This window comes from Neophocaena asiaeorientalis, unplaced genomic scaffold (genome assembly GCF_003031525.2).
Source record: "Neophocaena asiaeorientalis asiaeorientalis breed wild unplaced genomic scaffold, Neophocaena_asiaeorientalis_V1.1 scaffold481, whole genome shotgun sequence".
NCBI classification, from domain to species: domain Eukaryota; kingdom Metazoa; phylum Chordata; class Mammalia; order Artiodactyla; family Phocoenidae; genus Neophocaena; species Neophocaena asiaeorientalis.
This window is the reverse complement of record NW_020174559.1, coordinates 519,174-546,042: the sequence shown is the minus strand read 5'-3', so window position 1 is coordinate 546,042 and position 26,869 is coordinate 519,174. Positions and strand designations below refer to the sequence as shown.

The following is a 26,869-nucleotide window of genomic DNA, read 5'->3' as shown; positions in this document are numbered from 1 at the left end:
TCTTTGCAATATTCATTCATTTACATTTTAGCCAGCAACAATTATGCAAACACTAACAATTTATATCAGGGGTCATACAGCATATAATACTTAAAACGTTAGATAAATCTTACATTTAATAATTTCACAATTAAAATGGCTTTTTTTATCCCCCCAAGTAGTAAACCATACACCAAAAAGAAAAAAAAAAAAGACCTGATCTTCAATTGTGAAGGTGAGAAATATTTTTGAAAAGAGAATTTACCACAAGAATCTGTTTTGTCCCCATCAAAAACAATGTACCTGAACTTTAAACAAAATTCACATTTTATTTAGGTTGAAATAAACTATACAAAATTGATTTTCTTCACCAAAAATAACAGCAATATTTTCTATATTATTCCTAGATAAACCACAAAACACTTATTTTTGTAGGTTTTCTAGGTTTTGTTTGTAAATCAAGATGAGGCAGTAGATATAGTCATGGAAAAAGACAGAAGAAAACAGACAAATCAGTTGTCAGTATCCATGGTCTCTGATCCTGTCTTGACCATGAAACAGAAGTGTTCAACATATACCTGTCAAAAAGCTTATGAAGATGTAGGCTCAATAAAGGAATGTAAACAGCAACAATCAGATGTGGAACGACAATGGCAGGCTCTTCCATTCAAACTTTAACTATAACTTGTTCCTTCAACTTCATTTGATAAAGGCAAAATCTACACTGAAATCCCTGTTTGGTGAGCTCACACGTTTCTCTTACAGTCTGATCATTTGAACGGTCCCTTACAGATTTTTAACAGCATACTTAAAGTTCCTACTATTCAAAGGTCAGTCATGAGCTTCACTGTAATGTTTTATAAAATGTATTCCTTCCTCCCATACCTCCTCAAAATTTATTTCTTCAAAGAAATGATAACTAAGTACCTGACAACTGGATCCACAGTGACAAACGTCATATTTAAAATGACTTAACTAATACAATTTCAAAGTGCCATTAGCAGAGATCACACAGAGTGTAACATGGTACTTTCAATGCTATCTTCTGGAAGAACAGTTAGGTCTCCAAAGCGTGGGCCTTCAAATGGGCCATTTAAACAGGCAGATTATCAATGACTAATGTACTCAATGGGAGGCCTACAGGTCAAGATATTCAGTGATTAAGTGGCCTACGTACACCTTACAACTTTTCTGTAAGATATTTTCAAATTTCTTACAGATTTTTTCAAATATCAAATATAAGAGAAAGCCTATGTTAAAAGTCTCTTAGGTATTTTCAATGGTTTCTGAATTATCTGTAGGAAGCTCTGACTTACTTGTATAGAGTTTGATATATGTATCCACCATTAAATCCAAATCGTGTTTTATATCAAAATTTATGTTAAGCAAAGCCAAGTTACTTGACCTTTGGTCTGTCAAAGTGTTCCTCAGGTATGCTTTGAGACGCTTTCGCCCATTTTCATAGCGTTCATTCTCAACCTTCATCACAGGAAGAATACACAGGACCTTCAGCAATGCATAAACATTAGGAAAAAACTTGATGTCTGGCAGATGAAGGGCTTCATAAATAGTGGATGGAAGCTCTATATCTTTCCCTCTGTGTTTCCACTTGATTCTCCAACAATGCAGCTCAGCAGAGAGTGTGTCAGGATTAGGTAAATCACTTCTGTACATGTCAGCGTGATGCTCCTCTGATGTATTGAATTTGAGCTGTCCCATGACAGAGGGTACCAGAGATAAGCATTTAAGAGCTTTGAGGTGTTGTTCTGAGAAGATATCTTTCAGTTCCTGAATAATGTGTTCCACTGTTGGAACACTCAGAGTTTCTTTATAGTAACTCTCAGAGGTTAGCTGAGATTCCAGGTTACTGTGCTGAGCTCTGCGAAATTTCCCTGGGAGTTTCATCTGAATATCAAGTTTGGCTGCCAAATTTGTGGCTTCCTCAAACCAAAATTCATGATAAACTTCGATATTTTCCATCACTTCATTTAGTGAATGCAGCACTGCAGTCAAACTACTGGCTGCAAAGAAGACATCAGAAGTTTGCCCCTGAAGATTTTTCCCAAAGGCTCTTGTAAAAGATAGAACATTTTTAAGAACAACAATGGTAACGATGAAATCAAAATCTGTTACTGCACTACAGAGTACAAATGCTCGGCCAGCTATACAGTTATTCCATCTAACATTTGTGTCACTATTTATACCATCTAAACATAAAACAAGTGCTTGTAGGAGGTCCACTAAGATTTCAAAAGCATCATGCCTGCCTGTCCACTGAGAATGGCAAATTTCCTTCAGTTCTTTGCCCCTTTCTTCATTGTTCTGAAATAGGGCAGAAATTACATTGTCAAGTTCTAAAAGCAGTTGTGGTGATCGATGGAAAAAAGAACAAACTTCCTCAATTGTTCCTAACGCGACAGATACTCCCATAACAGGCACTGATTTTGCCAACCACATATTTAAGGCACAGGAAGAGCAGAGTGTGTAGATAGCTTGGGGATATTTCTCTAAAAGTCTAGAAGCAACAACTTTCATTTTGGAAGAAAATCCACTGGACACAATGTAAGCCTGGCCACGACAGTACTCCATGTTTAATCCCCACTTTTCAGTTATCGTAGTGTGAAATTTCACAGCCAAAATTTCTGCATCAGCTTCATAAGGCAGGAAGCCCACAAATTCCTCTCTCAGGTTGTGAGCTTCGTCAACAAACCTCACCAACACAGGCAGGTGCTCTTCCCCTGCTATGTCCACCACATCGTCAGTGACGATGGAAAAGAAGTGAGAGTCTCTCACTTCCCTGAGGGTTTCTTCCTAAATGCAGCTCTCACAGATCTCTAGCATCTGTTTCTGCTGTGTTTTTGAACAGAACAATGTGTTAACTGCTGTTGTCTCAAAGCGCTTTCTCAGAACCTCTTCACCAGAATTGATTCGGCACTCCAGCAGTGCTTGAAAGTTATCAGGAGTAAAGAGACCTTCTGGGATTTCATCAGCTTCATGTCCATCCAGAGGTATGTTCTGTTTTCCCATAAGAATCAAAATTTCAAATAAAAATTTTAAGTATTCGTTTTTTTCCTTCTCTTCAAGGGTTAAAGGTAAAATGTCTTCATCCTGCTCTTCACCCCCTTCTTCTGCACTGGGGTTCTGAGCATTGCTGTTGTTTATTTCCTTATGTTTTGGTTCCTGTTCAGAAGTTTCATCAACTGGAAAACAAAGAATTAATTTTATAAACAGGCTCATAAGGAATCATACAAACAAAAAAATTACATTTTTGATTGGTTAAATATTTAAAACCCACAAATGCATTCATTCAACACTCATTGGGTATCTACTGGACCACAGACTAGGATACACAGGTTAAGATACACTCTAGTGGAGGAGACAAACACTGTGAACGGATATATTTTAACCCTGTATGTCAATGCTATCATGAGAGGAACAATTTCTTATAAACTTAATAAGGCACATCATATATACAGAGTAATAAAAGATAGCCCACGTCCTCCCAAAAAGGAAGGGGAAGAGAACTAATACGTACTGAGGCACTGCATTGGCATTTTATACGTGGCACACTGCTCCCTGTACAGGCACGTGGTATCAACCCCATTTGACAAATGAGGACAATAAATAATTGTCCAAGGTCACAGATGGAGGTGAAATTCAAATCCAAGCTTCTCTAGCTCCAAGGTACATGCTGACATTGTTTCTATCAAACCATTAATCTACGCTTTTATATGGGAGATGAGATAATACAATATAAAGCATATTCATGCAATTTTTAGGGCTATATTAGAATATTAGAAATCTTAGCCTAATCTCTTCATATTTGGAAGGGAAAACTGCGGCCCTGAGGTTAATAAGGGTCCTGACCATAGTCATACACACAACCCTGAAAGTCCTGGCCCCTGTGGTCCCTTTAGGTTTATTTTTTAACCATCATGGGTTATTAGACGCTCCAACAACAAAATGTGTGTAGTTTCCCAAATCTGGCATCCTGTTTCAAGGCACTGCACAGACTATCTTTCCCTCCTTTCTTTGCCTGAGTCCATGTCTCATCATCTATAAAGGGGGAAAATAATAGTACTTTCCTCAGGGCTACTATGAGAATTACATGAATTAATATAAGTAAAGCACTTATAATAATGACTTGGCACACAGTAAGCACTCAATAAAAAAAGTTATGTTAATAATAATAGTAGGAGGAGGAGGAGATAGGAAAGGAAGAGTAATAGTAATAACTGACAAGAACAGAAAAACCTTCCAGTCCTCATTCTTTAGTGACACAGCTCAGGTATCAGTACCTGGAGAACAGCTATTGTGACTCCTACTCTCTGTAAGCCCAAGTGTCTCAACAGCATTTATTCCTTAAATATTTACCAAGAACTTAGTATGCACCACACACTGGGTGGACAGAGATTCTGCTCCTTTCTTTCCCTACACTAGGACACTCTGCCTGTGTGCCTGCCATCCTTACCACACTGGGAGCACCTAGTGGAGAGAGAGAAGGCCAAGTGCATGCCATAGTGGCACTCAATAAAGACAAACTAAGACTTTATCTCACAGACAATTCAGACCACAGGACAATGCCTATCACACTCTTACATCATTCTCACAGTAGGTTTTTGGACATAAAACATATTTATTTGTCCTTACCAGGTCAAGGCCTTTTAAAAAGGCATTCAGAAGTTGAGTCATTAACACTATCACTTACTTTTTTTCTGTTTCAGTGTCCTGATTTCATCTTCACTCTAAATGACAAGAAAAAAATATCTTTGAGAAAACTGAACTCTAGTATTATCATCACAGACTCACAGGTAAAAAGCATATTATGAGTCAAATTTAATTCTTTTTTTTTTTTTTTTTGGCATGCGGGATCTTAGTTCCCTAACCAGGGATCAAATCAAACCCGTGCCCCCTGCAGTGGAAGCGTGGGGTCTTAACCACTGGACCAACAGGGAAGTCCCAAATTTAGCTCTTTTAAGAGCATGAATTCTTCATAAAGAATACATTCTTCCAACAGACAGATGACAGGAAAACTGGAACAATAATTTGTTAACGATTCCAAGTTTATAATAAAATACTAGAGGGTAAAGAATACATCATTTAACTTACTTTTATACCTATATCATCATAATTTGGGGTTACAAGTGTGTATTGGCTAATATTGATAAAAGGCATGAAAGTATATGATGGCATTTGAGGTCAAATCCAAGGGGCCATAAACCATGCCCCCCGCCCAATCTAATCCCAGGGATTGCCATGTAAAAGGGAGTTGCTGGATCCCAGAACCTAATACAAAAGCTATGAGAAACCTCTGGGAAGCAGAAAGTGACAGTGCCAATATGGAAGAAAAATGGATACATATAGCATAGAGAGCCAAGTGGCATATACAGGGTTAGACTGAGGAAGAACTTTTCAATTATGTCCTTTTCTCTCCCTCTAACCCACTAGAATTCTTAGATCATAACCCATCCCATTACTATTGTGGGGCATGAAAGCAGCAGTACCAGTGACAGCTGGAGACATCAAGGTACCTGCTGGGTAGCACAGGACATGATATTGATAACAAGAATGTCAGCAGGTTAGCCAATCTGGAACATTCCCTCCTTATCCTATGGGCTGTGGAGTTACAAGGATGGCATATCTGTTAGAGTGTGCCTGCTGTAAGATATCTGAGGTTCCTTGAGGGGCAGAGCAGGGAAATGGCAGCTACAGGATGGGAAGTGGTTGAGCTCTTCACCCCTGGTTCATATGACTAAGAAAAAAGCTGAGGTGGAAGACTGTTGTGTAGTGTCAGCATTCAACTATAAGAAATCCCAGAAAAAAACAAATAAATAGAAGAGAAGAAATGCATGAAGAAATAAAAACTGAAGATTTCTCAGAACTTTAAGATGTACATCTGGGTGAGAAAAAAACCTCCCATCTAGATACAGTTTAGTGAAAATTGAAATATCAAATATAAAGAAAAATGCTGAAGGCTGTGAAGAAGAAAAACGCAATCACCTAAAAAGGAACAAGAGTCAGGCTGGCATCAGACTTCAATACCAATAATGGATGCAAAAAAACTAGAGAGAATATCACATAGACTATACATACCCTCTATGCATCAGTTAACAACATTTGGGGGAAAAAAGTTTTAAAAAATAAACCCATGTCTAGAAACTAAGAACAAAAATAATCTTATACTAAAGAAATAGGGGAAATTACAAAACACAGATGAACAATAAAAGCACTACATGTCTAAAATTGTAGGATATAGCTAAAATATATTTAGACATTTATAGCTTTGAATACACATAAATGAGTTAAACATTCAAGAAGTTAAAAAAGAGCCAAAAAGTAAATCCTTCAAATCAAGAAGAAACCAATAAAACAGCTCATAAGTAAGGCAATCAGTGATAAAACTCACTACTGTTTCTTCGAAAAGACTACTAAAGTAATTTTAGGAGCAGAGAAAGGCAAGCGTCCTAAAATCCTAGATGAAGTTCATAAACTTTTGGAAACATATAGAACACAAGAAGAAAGAGAAACTACTAATAAACAAACAGAAATGGTAATCAAAATATTCCCTCATCCACCCAAAGCTCTCTGATGGTTCTACCAAGTTCAACCTAACTTTCAAGAGCAGACAATAGCTACCTTATACAAGTTTTCCTGGAAAAATTAGGAGAGGAAAAAAAGAAAAGCTATCTAAATTATTTTATGAGGCTAACAGAACCTTGATATCATAACTGGATAAAAGGAATACATGAAAAGAAATTATAGGCCAACACTTATAAATGCAAAACCGAAGATAAAATACTGACCAACTGAATCAAACAGTGTATGAAAATGAAGGGAGATATACTGCAATCAATTAGCGTTCATCATAGGAATGCAAAGATGGTTCAACAACAGAAAATCCATCAATGTTATTCACAGCATTAAAGAACAAAAAAAAATGAGAACTCAACAGATGCAATGAAAGTATTGATAAATTCAACAAGTTATGATAAAAACTGTGAATGTGAGGACTAGAAGGAAATGAAGGGAATTTCTTTAACTTGATAAAAATTATCTAACAATACCAACAAAACTATCATACTTAATGGAATAAGGCAAGTGTACCAGCAGTGACATTACTGGGACTACTCAATACAGTACTAGAGATGATCTTGACTAAACAATAAGACAGGCTACAGAAAAAATTAAAATTGGAAGAACTGAAAGAAGAGGCAAATTTGTCCTTATTTGTAGATGATACAATCAACTACATAGAAAACTCAGTAGACTATTAGAATTAATAAAAAGGGATCTTCAAAATTGGTGGAAACAATCTCTCAACCAGAAATACATTCTCTATATCAACAAAAACCATAAGGTATTTAGGAAGTAATTAATCTAAGGTAATTGGGAGATTAGGATTGACATATATACACTACTATGTATAAAACAGATAACTAATAAGAACCTGCTGTATAAAAATTAAATTAAATTAAAAAAATTAATCTAAGGAAGGATGTACACGTTCTCTTCTAAAGAACTGCAACAGGGCTTCCCTGGTGGCTCCAAAAAAAAAAAAAAAAAAAAAAAGAACTGCAACAAAAACCCTGAATGTTTTTCAAATTTTTTACTTTTTGAACTCCTGAAAGTGTTTTAAGTCTTTTCAAAGAACCAGTAGTTTTGTCAATGATTGCTACTACTTGATAGCTATTCTATTGGGGTTTTTTTTTTTCAGTTTATGTATAAGACTAATTAACATTGGAAAAATATTAATTCAAAGTACTTATAATGAAAATCTCAACAGAATTTCTAGAACATGACAAAAGGATTCTCAAATTCACATGGACAAATAAAGGTCTACAAATAGCTAAGCCAATTTTGAAAAGAAGAATTAAGAAATCATCCTTTTTGAAAATAAGATATAATATAAAGCGATGGTAATTTTAAAAAGTGTGGTATAGCTGTAAACAAACAAATCTTCCAATGGAACATAACAGAGTTCCCAGAAACAGCCTTGCATATATGTAAACTTGGTATACGACAGAGGTGGCACCTTACACCAGACGGATTAACAGACCATGTTGGGAAAACTTGATTTCTATTAAGAGAAAAATAAAATTAGGTCTCTACTGGACACCACACATACAAATTAAAATGGATCACAGATCTAAATATGAAAGGTAAACAGAGAAGAAAATGAGGAAAATTGGACAGTTATCTTAAAAAAGCACATAGTCGGTGAACTGAAATGACATATTAAGTGCACTAGCATGGATACAAAAGGGAAGGGAGGAAAGGAAATGGTAATAATGGAAGAAGGAAAGAAAATAAACAAACAAGGGGCTTCCTGGTGGCAATGATGACAAAAAGCAATGGTCTGAGGAGTCTGAGTAATTTAATTCTGTTCATTTGAGGTCAACAAAAAACAGACAGGTTTCAAGGATATCAAAGGTTTGTAAAAACATGCACAAAGATGCCACATACAAAGATTTAAAAGCTTTTTGTAAACCCTGTCAGTACTTAATAGTGATAGAATCCTTATTTCTAGTAAAACTACCCATGTCTTAACTTTCACTTATCCCTTTGTGCTTAATTCTGGAAATATACCTCAGCCCCATTTTCTTTACTACAAAAGAAAAGGTGGGTTTTTTTTTTTCTTCCCTGGAAGAGAATGAGTTAGGAGCCTGTAATTAACAGCATACTTTGGCTCAAGTCAACGAGTATCAATTGGCTAAATTTGAAGAAGATTTTCCAACGTAAATACTAAAACAAACTAATCACCTTATGTCCACACTACTTCAACAATAACCATAGCATTAATTTCCCATAATGCTACCTCTGGAGTAGACAGTAACTTGGTTCCATTTTTACATGAATGCATCTATATTTGATTTCATAATATTATAGAGGATAGGAAATCTGGAAGCACACTGACATACCAATTCTTTTATTCGTTTTCTGTGTCTACTGTGTGGATTATTCAAATGGCTGGTAAGATCAAATATTGTTGGTATTGCATTATCTCGAAGAACTGTCCTATAAGGGCTCTGAAAAAGAAAGATGTGTTAATTCAGAGATGGTCCTTAAGAATGTATCACACATAAATAAAATTCTAGTGTTAATGATTTCCCCAGTACTCCTTCAACTCTAATTCTAAAGTGTAGAGACTTGTAGAATGGATGATGTCAGTCCAGATCCACTTATTATTTCTAACTCTTTTTGCATTTGCCCTTCTGGCAATCTTACCACTATAAATGAAGGAACTGAATTGATGGTAGGCATAAAAAATAAAATGTATTTGCACTTTACATATATTTTTCTGATTCAATCTCCCAGCTACTTTTCTGTTCTTCTATGAGCCCACAAAACACAGCAGGCACAAAAGTTTCTCAAATAATCTATCCGCCTGTATGTTTTATAATAATTCTTCCCTCCTTTACCTGCTGTTCACTCCACCTTTGCTACTATTACTGAGAAGCATCAAGGTACCATGAAATAATATTGGACTAGGACACAGGAGACTTAGGGGCTAGTCCAAATTCTACCAGTGACTCACTCTCAGACCCTGACTAAATCCTTTCCCTTTCTGGACTCAGTTTCCTCTTCTGAATAAAACTCAGGTACTGAATTAGATCAGTATTTCCCAAAATGAAGTTATTCACATACTAATGATCATAATGTTTGCCATTTCAGTTACACAACCATCTATACTTTTTCATAATCCACTCACTTTTTTAGTTAACATTATCTTAAGCAATAAAAACTATACAATAATGATTTGATGAGCTAGTTATACTTTTAACACATATTACAAAACTTCTAAAACAAAAATTAGTTCATGTGCCACCTGAAATCACTCATATACCACAAGTGATATACATAATCACACTTCTGCAAACACTGAACTAGGTATTTCTAAATTCCCTTCTAATTCTAATGTTCTTATCATTGAAGGATGACCATTCTCTATCTTAATTCCTCTTAACCTAATCCAACCTGGCTAGAAGCTGGATGCATACTTAGATGGTGACAGTCTTCCACAGCCAGACCAGAGGAGGTCAGGTAGGGACAAGAAGTTTATTAAGAGGTAGAGTAACAGATAAATAACTGCTACTACATTTCCGTAGCTAGTCCAAAGAAACAGTGCCTTTAATTTCTTCCCAAATTTGCACTGAAATTTATTCCCAAATTTGCACTGATAAAAACAAAATACACTTCAGTTTAAAAAGCTTTTGTAGGAGCAGTGATTGTCTCAAAGATGACTAATAAAGTGTATTCAAAGTATATGCCAAACAAAAATAACAATTCCTATGTTTTTGCACCCAAGGAAAGGTTAGGAAAATATGATGGAAAAATATATAATTAAAGAGAACACACTATCTTAGGTTTCATCTGAAGAGTTGTTAAACACATTTGGGAAGAATTTCTATTTACAGTCAACATTTTCTAGTTCAATCCTAAGCCTCATAGAAAACACAAAGAAGAAAATCTATTCCTTAAGGATGTTCAGCTTCTAGTGTTGGGCCAAATATCCTGAGTCTACTATGGAGTTTGAATCAGGGATTGATTTTGGACACAATCAGTGAAGGGAACAAAAACTATACCATACCCCAAGTGTCTCATCTTTCCTACTTAGCAAACATCTCAAAAAGCAAAGATATCCACATACACAGTAAATTCTTGATATTTTACCAATTAAATAAAGAGAGGAGGGATCAAACATTGTAAAGACTTTAAAAATTCAAATAAAATTAATTTGCTACCAAGGAAAGATATTATAGACCAGAAAACAATATATGAATAAAAAACATGCAATTTTTTACATCTATTTATAAGTACACATGCCAATAAGGGTTATATTCAATTCGTGTGCATGATAATTTTTATTCAGTATCAAGATTTAATCTTTAACTGCTGATTTAAGGTTTGAGCACAAAGTAATGATCTTACTCTAGCATCAAAGATAATATCTGGCTCTCGTTGAACTAGCCACAAATGTTTACTGAGGAGATCTTAAATGCCAAACTAATGAAGTCAAAACTCTTAAAACATCTGGGTATAAGTATTAGATAATCCAGATTTAACAGCAATATCTTCTACATGTGTAGAAAGAAAATGTCTCACATTTGCACTAATTGATCCAAGATTAAAGAATTATGTGGAAATTTAAAAAGCAAAAGTAGTTCTGCTCTATCCTCTAACTATAAACAAGAATATGAGTGAACTATATTTTATATTTCTCACATTAGTCTTATTGGAATTAACTAATTAAGAGACCATATTTATTAATAAAATAAAAATGTAAAAATGCATACGGCTTGTGTATTTAATTTGGGATATTTTTACTTAATGTCAAGAACATAAAGTTTGCCTTTTAAACATATGAAATCTCTTATTTTGATCATTATTACCCTCTTAACAAAGCAAGGCAAAAATATCCCTCAAATATTTGTGATTAAACTGTTGAACCGGAATTGGCTCACCTCCCAATGACTTCACAAGTATCTGCTTCAATTAATTTTGAGAAATAAAATAACCCAATCATTCTTTAGTTTTCTGATGCCTCTGCAAAATGTATCTGAAAAAAATATCAAAATAAATTGCTGCATAACAATATATAGTGTACCTTCAAATCAAGTTTATGTCTATCCCAATAACTGAGATGATACATGTTTTAATACCTAAACAAGAATATATTATTTGTTTAACAAAACTGTCTTCCTAACTAGTTAAGTGTTTCAAGTCTGCTTCATTTCAATCAAATCTGTCCTATTTGTGCCTTTTATGAATCATAGCAATAACAAAATCACAGAGGGTTAAAAGTCTTAGACCTCAAGAATTATCTGATCTAATTTCTTCATTAGAAATTGGGGCTCAGAGAGGGGAAGTGACTTGGCCAAAATCACAGTTAACGGTAGCAAGGCTGAGAGAGTCAGGTTTTGATATGAAATTGCAAATTACTGACGGAAACGTTTTTTCACATTAATTGCATGATTTGCTTCCTGTTGTGTCCAGCAAATAAAAATTAAGGGCTGGTTCTAACAGTACATACAAAACTTTGAAAACAAAGAGCTCTATTCCTTGATGAAGATTTCACTCATAAAAAAGCTCTAGAGAAGCTGATCCAAATAAAAATGCCAACTTTACTTTAAACATACACATTTATACTCATCTAAAATTTTCTGAAGGCTACAAAAGAAGTTTAAAAGTGGCTACCTCTGGTGAGTAGGAATGGGGCATCAGAAACAGAAGGGTTTAGAAAATAAAAACAGGTTTTTAAGAACAAAATAGATACTATTAAGCTCCAAATTTGTCTTCATCTTAAAAAAAAAAGTAGCAGGCTGTAAGGATACTCTCCAACATTAATATATAAAGATTTACGTTCCAACCAAATAGTAAGTGAGAGAATACGAAACAAAAAAAAACAAGCCCTCTAGTTACTTACAGTTCTACAGATCATAGAAGTCTCAAAGTGTTTGGCACACAATCGATAATGTTTATTAAGTTGATCGGGTGTTTTATCTTCTAAGTCTGCTCTCCTACAGTTCTCCACCCACTTCTGGCATCTATAAAAGTAAAACCAAAATACAATAATGGAATATGAGCTCAACACGTAAATTTCAGCATTCAGTTTTAAGGTAAATATCTATTATGGACAATGGATTCCTGCTCCCCTATAACCAAAGAACATAACATAATTTGGAGAAGCTGATTAATAACAAAATGAGAGCTGGAAGAAATCTTAGAAATCATTTAGTACGTTCAATTAAAGACAAGGTTAAGAAGTAACTCACGCAGAGTCATGTACAAAATCAGCAGCAAAACTAGAACTTAAACCTGAATCTTTCAACTCCCAGGACATCCTAGCATCAGAGAGGACTCAATCATCAGCAATACCAGCAAAACACTGCACAACCATGAGGCCAATGGCTTAACATTCCCCTCAGGATTTCAACTTAAACAAGCACATGAAAAGACATGGTCATTGTAGAAAATTAGTAAGTAGATGTTCTATAAATAACTAGTTGATTATGGAAGCATGATGGCTGTATTCATCTGCTTTATTATAAACATGATTATCTACAATGATGTACAAACTAGATTGCAAGCTCCATGAATGCATGGATTGTGTCTACACAATCTAGTACACAGACAATGTTAAAGATAGTGAATGAGACAAAGTCCACGTCCTCTTGATGCTTAAATATCTGCAAAAAAACATCATCATCATCTTCTCCTTCTTCATCATCATGCTTCTTCTTCTCCTTCTTCATCATCATCATCATCATCACAATGCTTATTAAGCACTTATTAAGAGCCAGACACTATTCTAAATTATTTCCAAAGGGGATAGAAATGTTCTATGTACCTAAAAAGGCAAAAATAAGCCCTACTGGTAGAAATTTCAGGAAAACAAAATTGAATATAAGTTGATTTAAAAAAAGAAACAAAAACAAAGGGAGTACTATTATTATTATCCCCCTTGTGCAGATGAAGAAACGAAGGCACAGAAACGTTAAGTAATTTGTTAAAGGTTACAACTAGATCTTTCCTTCATTCTTCAAGCTTCTAAGAATAAAAGTCCACCATGAATATATAGTGTCACAAACTTGAAAACATATTTATTTTATAATTACATCATAGTATATTTTCTTATGTCTTAACATTACGAATTTATCCCTAAACACACACAATACTCTGACACTTAATTTGCTCCACTCTCAATATGTAAAACCATGGTGAAATGTCGATTACCTAACCTAAAATAAAACCACACCTAAATTGTTTAGCATCTCATTTGACAAAGAAGTAATACTATACACAGTAATGATGACTAAGATGTCCATATTTTAATCATAGTTTTACACAGCTGTACAATATGATTATAAATATTTCATGTTTCAACATCTAAATTATTTGGTATAAAAACTCTCACCATAAAATAATTTGCCATATTGCTAGAGTTAAGTTTGTTTTTTAATACTTAAATCTCTGAAGACCTTCCACACAGAACACTACTGTCTGTATTATTTCTGAACTAAGTTGAAGTAGCTTTCTGGTAAAAAGAACACTCAGATTCAATCAAGAAAGGTTGAGCATCACTTTGTTATAAAGCAGAAACTAACACACCATTGTAAAGCAATTATACTCCAATAAAGATATTTTAAAAAAAGAGAGAAAGGTTGAGCAGAGAGGCCAATTAACTATACCTACATGTTCCATATCGAATACCTAGAAATAAACCTAGTGAAAGATGTGTAAGACCTCTAACAGAAAAAAAATTTTTAAATAGCTTAAATAAATGGAGGGATATACAAGTTCATGGATTGGTACACTGAATCCTAAAGATACTGGACTTCCCTGGTGGCGCAGTGGTTAAGAATCCACCTGCCAATGCAGGGGACATGGGTTCAATCCCTGGTCCAGGAAGATCGCACATGCCGCGGAGCAACTAAGCCCGTGCACCACAACTACTGAGCCTGCGCTCTAGAGCCCACGTGCCGCAACTACTGAGCCCTCGTGCTGCAACTACTGAAGCCCGCAGGCCTAGAGCCCATGCTTCACAAGAGAAGCCACCAATGAGAAGCCCGCGCACCACAACGGAGAGTAGCCCCCACCTGATGCAACTACAGAAAGCCCGCGTGCAGCAATGAAGACCCAAAGCAGCCAAGAAAAAAAAAAAGATATCAATTCTCCTCCAAACGATTTACTGATTTAATACAATCACAACAAGTTCTTTTGCGCATGTCTCTGTGTGTGTGTGTGCGTGTGTGTGAGAGTCAGAGAGAGAGAGACAGAGAGAGATACAGAGAGAAATGACAAAGATCATTCTAAAACTTTACACAGAAATTCAAAGGACCAAGCATAGTCAAGACAACCTTGCAGAAAAAAAGTTGAAAGACTTATACTACCAGACAGTAAGACTTATTATAAAGGTTATTAGGACAGCGTGGTTGGTACTGGCACAAGGATAAAACAATGGAACAAAATCGAGAGCTGTGGATGCTTAAGACAAAGGTAACACTGCACAGCAGTGAAGTCAAATTTTTTCAATAGTGCTGAATGGGATATCCATATGAAAAACAATGAATCTTGACCTGTATTGTTACACCATATACAAAAAAATAAATTCCAAGTGAACTGTAGATCTAAATATAAAAGGTAAAACAAAGTTTCTAAAAGATAACACAGTAGACCATCTTCATCACCTTGGCACAAAGATCTCTTAAAAAGGCAACAGAAAACATAAACTCTAGAGGAAAAGATGAATACATTAGGCTACTTTAGAGTTAATAACTTTTCTTCATTAAAAGAAGTCACTTAAGAGTGAAACGGCAACCCACAAAATGGAAGAAGGTATCTGCAATACACAGATCCAACAACGAATTCATATCCAAAATATATATGAAGAACTCCTACAAATAAATCAGACAACCCAATATAAAAATGGGCAAGAGACTTGAACAGGCAATTAACAATAAAAAGCTGGTCAATACACATAAAAAAAATGCTCAGTAAAAAAAAATAATAATAATAGGACTTCCCTGGTGGAGCGGTGGTTAAGAATCCGCCTGCCAATGCAGGAGACACGGGTTCAAGCCCTGGTCAGGGAAGATCCCACATGCTGCGAAGCAACTAAGCCCATGTGCCACAACTACTGAGCCTGCGCTCTAGATCGTGCGAGCCACAACTACTGAACCCACGTGCCGCAACTACTGAAGCCCACGTGCCTAGAGCCCATGCTCCGCAACAAGAGAAGCCACCGCAATGAGAAGCCCCTGCTCACCGCAACTAAAGAAAGTCCTCATGCAGCAACGAAGACCCAACACAGCCAAAAATAAACTATAAATACATAAATTTAAAAAAAAAATAAACAATTTTTTCAAAAGCTCAATCTCATTAGTCATGAGGAAAATACTAATTAAAACTGTAAATATTACTACATACTCATATGAATGACTATGATATAAAAGAAATAATACCAAATGTTGATGAGAAGGTGAAACAACTTGGCCCATCAAGGGTGGAAAGGATAAACTGTGGTATACTATTATATATAGACTACCATGGCAATGGGAATGCATGAACTAGCTAGATCTCACAAACATAATGTTGAGCACAATAAGCCAGGAGTACATACTATGTGATTCCTTTCATATTAAGTTCAAGAGTAGGCAAAACTCATCTATGGTGATTGTACAGAAAAAGAGTTAACACAGCAGGCCTGAGACTGCTATCCTCAGAAAGGCTTGTTTTTAAGGCTGGTCTTTTGGCTGATGTCTGGGAACTTGGCTAGTAAACAGTTTCCTACACTGACATAAAACTTCTTCTAACTGATAAGGTGACTTATGGCGCCTAGACTGTGCAAACAGTATGACCTTTAATGAGCACCTACCTTCCTTCTGGGAGTCTGGAATTTTAGCATATGCTAAGCAGAGTGTGTCTAAATGACCAGACCTCAATAAAAACTTTGGGCACTGGGTCTCTAACGGGCTTCTCTGGGCAGAAACATAGCACACATGTTGCATTTTCATTGGTGGGGAAAGTGGGATCTGAGTGACCTCTCATGGGAGGGAGAGAGCATAAGGAAGCCTACACATGGATCCTTCCATACTCTACCTGTGTCTTTTTCCTCTCATGATCCAGATGTGTGTTCTTATTACATTGCTGTAATAAATCTTAGCTGTGAGTACAATTAAACACTGAGTTCCATGAGTCCTTGTAAATCTCTGGATATGGGGGTGGCTTGGAGACCCCCAAAACGGTAATGATAGTGAGAACAGTGGATACATTTGGGGAGAGGTAATGACTACAAGTGGGCACAAAGGAGGCTTCTGAGGTGCTTGTAATGTTCTATATCTCGAATGTGACCTGGGTATATTCATTTTGTAAAAATTCATCAAGTTCTAGACTACCATTTTTGCACTTTTTCCTATGTATGTCATATACCAATAAAACAGCTCCCCATCACTCTTCCCCTTCTCCTCAATAACCAACTAATCTAATGTGTGTGAAGTCAAACAGTGTCTACTAAGGGGGAGAGTAGGATAATGACTGAAAGGGCCACAGGGGAGAGGAAGTTTGGGATGTTAGTAACATTCCATTTTTTAAAAAAGTTTCATGGACGTGTTACTCTGAAAATCTAACAAGCCATACACTTATGATTTGTGATCTTCTGTATATATATGTTTTACATCAATAAGTTATAAAAATTAAATATAACCACAAGCCTTTTTTACATGCATACATGTATCTGTTTTTTTTTTTAGTAGTAGTTATGAGACTTGTGGCTAGATCTTGGGGGTTTTTTTCATACATGTATTTGTGTATGTGTTAAGATGTATATACGCACTTACAGTTATCTCTCAATTATTTTTTTTAACCAATGTCTTCCCTGTCCTAGCTCTCCCTGTCGCTGTTCTGTGCCCTGTACTCCAGATTCTGTAGACTTTTTTTTTCCCTTGGCAGAGTGTAATGACTCCCCAAATCCATCTACTTCCAAACTAGTCTTCCCTTTCTCTCACCCCTTCTCCAAGTGTAAAATGCTTTTAAAAAGCCAATTTGAGAATATCTTTCCCTGCTTAAGATCCTTTAGTGACTTCCCGTTACCCTTAGGATAAAGAACCTCACGTCTCATAAGATTCTGTACAATCTAGATCTTGTCGACCGTTCCCTCTTCATATCGCACCCACCCTTGCACTCTGCCCCCTCACATGCCTTACTTCAGTTTCATGAATGCACTGTGATCCCTTTTATCCTAGAGCTGTTCCCCATGCTGTTTATTCAACCTAGAATCCTCTTCATTGCTTTTCACTTCCTTTCCAAAGCCTTTGCAAACATCAGCCGTCAGATCTTAGCTCAAACGTCACTTATTGAGGAAAACTTTTCAGATTTGAAGAGTATGTATCCCCCCACACACACCCAGATAGGTAAAACTCCTCTACCTCTCTGTACAGTAGTCTCCCCCTTATCCGTGGGGATATATTCCAAGACCCTCAGGGGACGCCTGAAACCACGTATAGTACCGAACCCTATATATACTATGTTTTTCCAATACTAACGGGTGGGTAGTGTATACAGTGTGGATGTGCTGGACGAAGGGATGATTCACATTCTGGGCAGGACAGAGTGGGATGGTGCAAGATTTCGTCATGGCTACCCAGGACAGCTAAAAGTTATGAATTTCATCCTGCCAAATCCAATGGTCACTTTCTATCCTCAACTTTCACTCTTTCAGTACTATTCAACCATCATTGACCACTCCTTTTTAAGTTTTAAGTTTTGTTTGTAATATTTTCCTTCAATGGTCTTCAACTTATGCAGAATTTCAAAATCATATTCCAAGGAACACTAGTCAAAGAACTGTTCCAATTAAAAAAAAAAAAAGGTTTCACGGTCAAATAAGTTTGGATAATATTACATACTTTATCCTACATTTGGGGTTTTAGATATTCCTGTAGGACCTTGAATAAGTTAGCTAACCTCTCTGTGTCTGCTTTGCTCATCTGAAAGTGTTCCCATTGAATTTAAGGTTCTTGCCTCCTCGCAAAAGAATGTGAAGATGATGTGATAGGTAAGAAGTAGATTTACTGGACTTCCATGGTGGTGCAGTGGTTAAGAACCCACCTGCCAATGCAGGGGACACGGGTTCGAGCCCTGGTCCAGGAAGATCCCACAAGCTGCGGAGCAACTAAGTCCGTGCGCCACAATTACTGAGCCTGTGCTTTACAGCCCTGTAAGCCACAACTACTGAAGCCTGTGTGCCTAGAGCCTGTGCTCCACAACAAGAGAAGCCACTGCAATGAGAAGCCCACGCACCACAACAAAGAGTAGCCCCTGCTCGCTGCAACTAGAGAAAAACCCACGTGCAACAACAAAAGACCCAATGCAGCCAAAAATAAATATAACTAAATACATTTTTAAAAAGAAGCGGATTTATTTAGAGAGAAACACACTCTACAGTGTGGGCCATCTCAGAAGGCGAGAGGCCTTGGGAAACACACTCCACAGACAGAGTGTGGGCCATCTCAGAAGGCAACAGAACCTCAAAATATGGCATCGTTAGTTTTTATGGGCTCGGTAATTTCATAGGCTAATAAGTGGGAGGATTATTCCAACTATTTGGGGGGGGGGGCAGGAAGGGGGCTGGGATTTCCAGAAATTAGGCCACCTCCCACTTTTGGGCCTTTTATGGTTGGCCTCCGAACTGTCATGGCACTGGTGGGTGTGTCATTTATTACAATTACAATATATTGTAATATATTACAATGAGCATATAATGAGGCTCAAGGTCTACTGGAAGTTGAATCTTCCACCATCTTGGATCTAGTTGGTTCTAACCAGTTTTTGTCATGTCCTATGGCTATGTTATTCTTTTAAAGGTTGTGCCCTGCCCCCTCACCTCCTGTTTCAAACTATCTCAAAATTTATTGCAAGGGTTAATTGAAATAGTGTACATAAAACACATAGAATAGTACCTGGCACACAGAATAAAGTATTCTCTAAGTATTATTGTTATTATTACAACTCACAGCATTGTCTGGAGGATTAAATGAGAGCATATGAAAGTACTTTAAGACTGTACCTTACAGAAGTGATTCTCAAACTTCGTAATCTCAGGACCCCTTTACCTCTTAAATTATTAACTATCTAAAGAACTTTTGTTTATGTGCATTTTACCTAACAATGTTCATAATTATAGAAACTAAAACTTAGAATTTTAAAGAATATTTATTAATTCATTAAAAATAGCAATCCCATTACATGTTAACATAGATAACATTTTAATAAAATAACTATTTTTCCAAAACAAAAAACGTTTAGTGAAAAGAATGGCACTGTTCACCATCTTTGCAAATCTCTTTAATGTCTAACTTAACAGAAGATACCTAGATTCTCACATCTGCTTTTGTATTTAATCTGTTGCCAAATGTTATTCTGGTTGACTTCAACCAAAGACAATGACTCCTCAATGACATGTAGTTTAAAAGGTTATTACAATATTCCTCTGTTTCCCATATAGTTGTGGATGTTCTTTGATAGGACACTGGAAGTCCACAAGTGGTGGTTTCTTAAAGATTAGCTGCAATGTGGAATCTGAAACCAGACCAATGAGCCTTTTCACACTGTTTCATTAAAATCCATTAGTCTAACTTGCACTTTGAATAGAACTTTTATCCATGCATGTCTTTGTAAAATCATGAATTTATCAGTTTGAGTTAGGTAGACCATCGGAATGGTAACACATTTCACTATACAATATATTAAAAGTCACATTTATCAATATCACCACTGATCGCATCAGAAAAGTCTAAATATTAGAGAGCTGTCAAGCTCAAAGTGATGAATATAAATTTTCCAAAATTCTAATTTTTCCTTGAATGCTTGGCTGTCAGTTGCTTTCCCTGAAGTGGCAGGCTTATTTTTGTTCATTTCCAAGAAAATATCTACCAAACACCTGCATCTGAATAATCACAGTTAGAAAATTTTATAGAACACAAAATATAATTTATCTGAGCAGTGACTTCACAATGTTACGTAGCCCCTAAAAAACTCCACTGTACACTCCTGAGAGGATGAGCTTGAAAAAAGCAAATAATATCAGTGCTATTATGAAGTAGTTTTTACCTTGTAGACTCCTTGAAAGGGTCTTGGAGACCCTCACAAGTGCCTGGGAAACCACCGTTTTACATTTTACATCTTAGAGCACATCAACTCTCAATTAACTTTGATTAAATTACCAAAGAAACCTGGAAGACCTCACTAGCTCAGGGATGAGTCAGTACTAACTGCCTGAGGAGGAAGGAAAGCCCTTCAACTGCCCAACTCTCTCTAATAATAAGAGCAATTCATTAGCTCTACCTTTACCTGGTCTGGGATGAGTTCCACTGTAACCTGCCCCCAGGTTCCTGCCAAGCTTGGGCATTAGTCAAGCCATCCTGGGGCAATCATGATTTAGGCTTTTTTTTTTTTAAACTTTAACTTTAGGTAATCTATCTCCCTGCCACTACCCTAAGGTGAGTTGATTCTGTTATTTTATATTTTTTAAAAAGTACATTAATGCCACTTTTTCTAAACCAATATGAGATATTAGAGTATGAAATCCCACATAGTGCCGTTTATTGTTGCATCGGCAGGCGGACTCCCAACCACTGGGCCACCAGGGAAGCCCTACACTCTTGAATTTTAAGTTACCTCTAAATAGCTGTTTCTAAAAGTGTGCAAGGCATTTATAAATATGAATGGGAAATGTACTATTTAATAGCATTAAATATACTTATCTTTATTGTTAGTTAACAATGTGAGTTAACTTTTGAATAATAGGTAGGGTGGCAATGTCACCTTTTATCAACCCTCCCTACAACGCATTTACAGAAAAAAAAAACTAGTTATAATCACTAACCCTAAGAATACTGTTATTAATTCAATAAACAACTCTGGAAACTACTGTACTCCTTTATTATAATTAACTCTGGGCACAGTGGAAAAAAACTGTCAAATTCAGTAGAATTTGAAATCCTATAGTATTGACCTTTGGTTCAGAAAAAAGTTAAGACCTTTAATACATTGTTAAGTAAAATAAGCCAGACACAAAAGGACTATTATTGTATGATTCCACTCATAGTATGAGTAGAAAGTACCTAAAACAGACAAATTCATGGAGACTGAAAAGTTGACTGGGATATGAGGAGTTATTGCTTAATGGTTAGAGTTTTTGCTCAGGGTAATGAAAAAGCTGTGGAAATAGAGTGGTGATGATTGCAGAACACAGTGAATGTAACTAATGCCACTGAATTATACACTCAAAAATAGTTTTTAAAAAATGGTTAAAATGGCAAATTTTATGTTATACTACTGCCATTTTTTTTTTTTTTTTTTTTTGCCGTACGCGGGCCTCTCACTGTTGTGGCCTCTCCCGCCGCAGGGCACAGGCTCCGGACGTGCAGGCTCAGCGGCCATGGCCCACGGGCCCAGCCGCTCCGCGGCATGTGGGATCTTCCCAGACTGGGGCACGAACCCGTGTCCCCTGCGTCGGCAGGCGGACTCTCAACCACTGTGCCACCAGGGAAGCCCAATAAAGATGTTTTCTTAAAAAAATTAAGAAAAGTTCATAATTTGGTCTTGAAATACTCAAGGGGCTCTTACATAAAAAGGGCACCGGGGACCTCCTTGGCCGTCCAGTGGTTAAAACTCCACACTTCCACTCTAGGGGGCACGGGTTTGATCCCTAGTTGGGGAACTAAGATCCCGCATGCTGCACGGCAAGGCCAAAAATAAATAAAATTTAAAAATAAAACAGGGAACAGCTTTGTTCATTGTCACCCTAAGAACAAAACTAGGACCTCCCAAGCATAAATTATAGGGAGGCACATTTCCACTCAATAAAAGGAAGAAACAATAGCCAATGCTGTCCAGAATCCTCAAGTATCCCCTCACAAAGCAGAGAAACTGGCACTGGGGGTGTTTTAGCAAAGGCTCACCTGTCAGAAATGCGCAGGATCCCTAAAGGGTCCATAAAAAATTTGATATGAAATTGTGTCGATGTCTTTTCTCAACGGTCCTTACATTAGATTCCCAAAGGGGACAGAGACCCAAAAAAGGTTTAAAAGCCACTATTCTTGAGGGAATTCTGACACTTCAAAGGATACTGCACTAGATCTAAAAACTCCTTCCAAATCTGAGACTGTAAGCCCCTAAAGGACATACTCCCTGACTAAGAAGTATAATGAAAAGAGTATCCACTACCTATGAACATGAACAACCTGTGGTCCAGAATTGACTAGTGGTGTCCTCATTACGCAAGTGAAATATACCCCCAATTTGTCTCAAAGGAAGATAATGCTGAATGGAGTGAAGCTCAGTCAGATTAAGATGCTCCTCTTCTCTGCTCCCACAGAACCCAACAGCTTTTCCTCACTCTCTTGAGCTAGTTCCTCCTCGTCTCCCGGAATTTTAAACACTAGGAACACCCCAGGGCTCAATCCTCATACCTACTCTGCTTTATTTACCTGGTTCCACGGTTTTAAATACCCTCTATAAATTGAGAACACCCATATTTACAATCTCCAGTCTGGAAGTCTCTAAATTCCTGACTTGTATATCTTTTTATGGTTTTAGCTCTTAAATATTTAGATCATTGATCTAAATATGGACCATTTTGAGTTCATTGATGTATATAGTATGAAGACATCTATTCTTGAATATCTATCAGGCCTCTCAAACTTCACATGTCCTAAACCAAACTTTTAATATTCCTCCACCAAACCCGCTCCTCCCTGTCTTCCATAGCTCAATAAAGGCTCAGATTAAAAATCTTAGAGTCATTCTTTTTTTTTTTTTTTTTTTTTTAAATAAAAAAATTTTAGTTTTTTTTTTTTTTTTTTTTTTTTTTTTTAGAGTCATTCTTGACTTCAGTTTTTCTCTTACAACCTACATCTACACCATTAACAAATCGTGTTGGTTTCACCTTCCAAAATATATCTCAAATGCAACTACTTACCACCTCCTCCTCTATTAACCTGGATTATCGCAATTGCCTTTAACTGGCCTTTCTGTTCCCACCTCTGCCTCCCTACAATGTATTTAACAAGTACCCAGTGATCCTGTTTAAAGCATACGTCTCTCCCCTCTAAACCCTTCCACGACTTCCTATTTCACTCAGTATAAATGCCATAGTGCTTTCCACCGCCTACAATGGCCTACACAATTTGCCCCTACCACATACACACACACATTTTTCTGGTCTCATCTTTTCCTCTCCCTCCTTCCTTAAACCAGCTTTAGCAGTCCAACCAGACTTCTGGTTGACCTCTAACAAGCATGCCCTGCCTATGCATTTACTGTTTCCAGAGACTGAAATGCTCTTCCCCTAGATACCTCCATGGCTGACCCCCTAACCTACTTCTGGTCTTTGCTCAAATACACCCTCTTAGTGAAGCCTTCTCTGATAATCCTATTTAAAATAGCAATCGTGCCTCCCCTGCTATTCCTATTCCCCTACCCTATCCCCCAACAAACACTTGCTTTTTCTCCATAGTATTTATCACCGTCTGACACAAGGTATATTTACTTATTTCACCCCACTAGAACGTAAACTCCATGACAGCAGGGACTTCGATTTATTTATCTGTACCCTCCCAGTGCTCAGAATAATGCCTAGTACCTAGCAGGCCTTCGATAGATATTTGTAGAACTAATAAACAGCATGCTATATTATAATCGCTTGCTTACATATCTGCCTCCTTAATGGACTGTAAGCTTTCTGCAGGCAGCACCGCTACCTCGTTCACTGTGAATTTCCAGTAACCCTAATGTTAGTGCCCTAGCACACAGTAGGTGTTGATCTGAAATGAATGAATCAACAAGGGATGCCAAGGAAAAAATCCTCAGCCTTTCAAACACAGTCCCTACTCTACCACTCTCTAAATACAAGTCAGAGCGTGTGGGTTACCTCAGAGAAGAGGTTTCAATACCAACTCCCATGCCCTCTCGCGTACCCCGCCCCCGCCCCACCCCCCGTTATCCCCACATTAACCAAGTGAGATAATGAGTAACGGTCAGAGCCAGAATATGAACCATGAACAAGTCCGAAGGAGGCAGTAGTTGTGACCTGACTTGAGATCAAAGGTGGCCGGACTCCAAAAAGAAACACTGTCCCGGGGGTAGAAGGGTCCCGGTGACCACAACCATAGAATCCAAGTCCCTCTTTTGACAGCTGGGGAAACTAAAGCCCAGAGAGGACAGAGACTTGTCCGAGGTCACACGAGCTCATCAGGGCGAGAACCCACCTTACTCCGCCCTCGCCGCCCCAGTTGCCTCTAATTTCGGGTGGAGCCCTACGCGCCGAGCCCCCGCGGGCGCACGTGCTCCAAGGCCCTAGAGCGCCACCCCGCCCACGGCTAGAGGCCCGCTCCCCACCTCGGAGCCGGACTGGGGTCGACAACTGTGCCCCCCCAGCCCCTCTTAGCCCCGGAGCCTGCCCGGGGTCGGCGGTTGGCAGCGCGCATCGCGGAGGAGGGCCCGGGCTGCCAGCTCCGCGCCCACCGCTCACCTGGCTGGATCCCGCGGGAACCTGAAAAAGGCCAGGTCCGACTGCGTGCTCTTCCGCGTGCAGTTGGGGGCCGCGCAGAAGTTCGGCATCGTTGTCTGCCCGCCGTCGGCCGGGAGGATTTACCGCCGCCGCCGCCGCTGGTGCACCTCCCGCCCGCCCGGGACGCTGCCGCCTCCTTCCCACAATGCACCCTGGCGCCCGTGGGTGCCCTCTCTTCCCTCAGCCTTCCTCCCCCGCCCCCTCCTTTCCGCCGACTTCTCCGCAGGCGGGCACGCGCAAGGAAGCGCGCCTGCTCGGGTGTGGCGAGGCGGAGGCGGAGGCGGGGCTTGGCCCAGGCTGCCGCAGTGCGCCTGCGCACGGCCTACCTCGAGAGTGGAGGGAATGGCGCGTGCGGGCGTGTCTCCCGGCCTCTATTCCGGGGCAGCTCCGGTAGATTTCGCGTGCGCGGGTTTCTGCAGGTCTGGGGTGAGCTTGCACGTTACATCACCGGTGCATCGCTTCTTGCTTGCTTAAATTAACACCACATAGGCTTTTATTGCGGAAATCGCCATAGACTCTTAAGGGCCGCGGAGCGGGACGGCCTCAGTAACTGGTTTTCACACCCCCAGCAGATCTCCGTGCCGCGGAGTTGGACGCAGACGTGGGTTCTAGGAGCTTTCATTTTCCCCAGCTTTGCAGCAACTCTTTGGCCCCGTTAGCTTCTAGATTGGAAGCCGAGGGGCTGAAACTCAGAAAAGCAATTACTCTTCCCTGATGAGGCTTCAGAGGAGCAAGAATAGCGACATGATTCCACCTGCAGCCCTATAGAGATTGGTCCCTCTGTCTTCCCCTCACACTCGTGGCATTTTAACGTTCCTGTGTTATTTGAGTGCCAAAATGAGTGACCGATATCTAGAACAAAGGATTAGTATCAAATTCTGCGTGAAATTGAACAAGTCTGCAAGTGAAACCCACCATCTTTTAAAAGAAGCTTATGGGGATGAAGTCATGTCAAGGGCCAGAGTTTTCGACTGGCATAAAAGGTTTAAAGAAGGGCGGGAAGACATTCGAGATGATGCCCGAAGTGGTCGTCCAGTCACCCACCGGACGGATGAAAATATCCAGAAGGTCAAGGACTTGCTTTGTTCGAATAGGCAGTTAACTGTGAGGATGATGGCTGAAGAGTTAAATTTAGATAAAGAAACCGTTAGGCTCATTCTGAAAGAAAACTTGAATATGAGGAAGGTATCTGCAAAAGTTATATCGGGTATTTTGAAGGATGAGCCTAAACCTCGAAAACTTGACTTTCGGTCTGATCATTTAAAGGAAACTAGGAAAAACAGCTCATGTGTGAGGGAAAAAGTAACAAATTCTGAACCATGGAGTCATCTCCAGTGCGAAGCTGGTGGGGAAATGCCTCTGCCTGTATCCCATCCCCAAATCCCTCCTGCCAGCCAGCTGCTGCAGACTTCATCTTCAACAAGCCTTCCCAGCAGGGCGGCTCAGGATTGTTTCACACCGTGGTGAAAGGAATCTGGGGTAGCTGAACCCAAACTAGAAAGCTGCCTCAAGGTTAGGCACCTTCATTTGCTGCTCATCTATTTTCAGCTTCTTTACGACTCCTCTCTACATGTCATGGCCCTGCAACTTACTCTTTGCTGGACTCTTGGGCCATCTTCCTTGCTGTTCTCCACAACTTTGAAGAACTTCTGGCTGTTGGCTTCTGGTACTTGCTTGTGCTTGATTTTTCTTTTTTTTTTTTTCCTTACCAAGTTTTTTCTTCACTGTCCAGACCTTAGCTTGTTGTGACTGTCCTCTTCCTTTGTTCTCAGTATTCTGCCTCAGGGGATCATATGAATGAAAAGTGGGAGCAGGACCTCT

At 38.4% G+C, this 26,869-nt stretch overlaps 2 protein-coding genes across 4 annotated transcripts; one reads left to right on the top strand and one right to left on the bottom strand.

Moving 5' to 3' along the window:
* Positions 1–25,122, bottom strand: THAP12 (THAP domain containing 12). 3 transcript variants are annotated; one of them, XM_024757517.1, is made up of 6 exons: positions 25,010–25,122; positions 12,404–12,524; positions 11,442–11,536; positions 8,898–9,005; positions 4,688–4,724; positions 1–3,179 (listed from the first exon to the last, which is right to left on the bottom strand). In XM_024757517.1, exon 6 carries the CDS (start codon positions 2,566–2,568, stop codon positions 1,246–1,248), a length of 1,323 nt encoding a protein of 440 aa, XP_024613285.1. In that variant the 5' UTR covers positions 2,569–3,179; positions 4,688–4,724; positions 8,898–9,005; positions 11,442–11,536; positions 12,404–12,524; positions 25,010–25,122; the 3' UTR covers positions 1–1,245. The 3 variants fall into 3 exon arrangements, with proteins under 3 accessions (XP_024613285.1, XP_024613284.1, XP_024613286.1); XM_024757516.1 differs by lacking the exon at positions 11,442–11,536; XM_024757518.1 differs by lacking the exon at positions 11,442–11,536 and having other exon boundaries at positions 25,010–25,116.
* Positions 25,123–25,885: 763 nt separating this feature from the next.
* Positions 25,886–26,515, top strand: GVQW3 (GVQW motif containing 3). The gene has a single exon (XM_024757515.1). The coding sequence runs from the start codon at positions 25,886–25,888 to the stop codon at positions 26,513–26,515; it is 630 nt and encodes a 209-aa protein (XP_024613283.1).
* Positions 26,516–26,869: the final 354 nt, after the last annotated feature.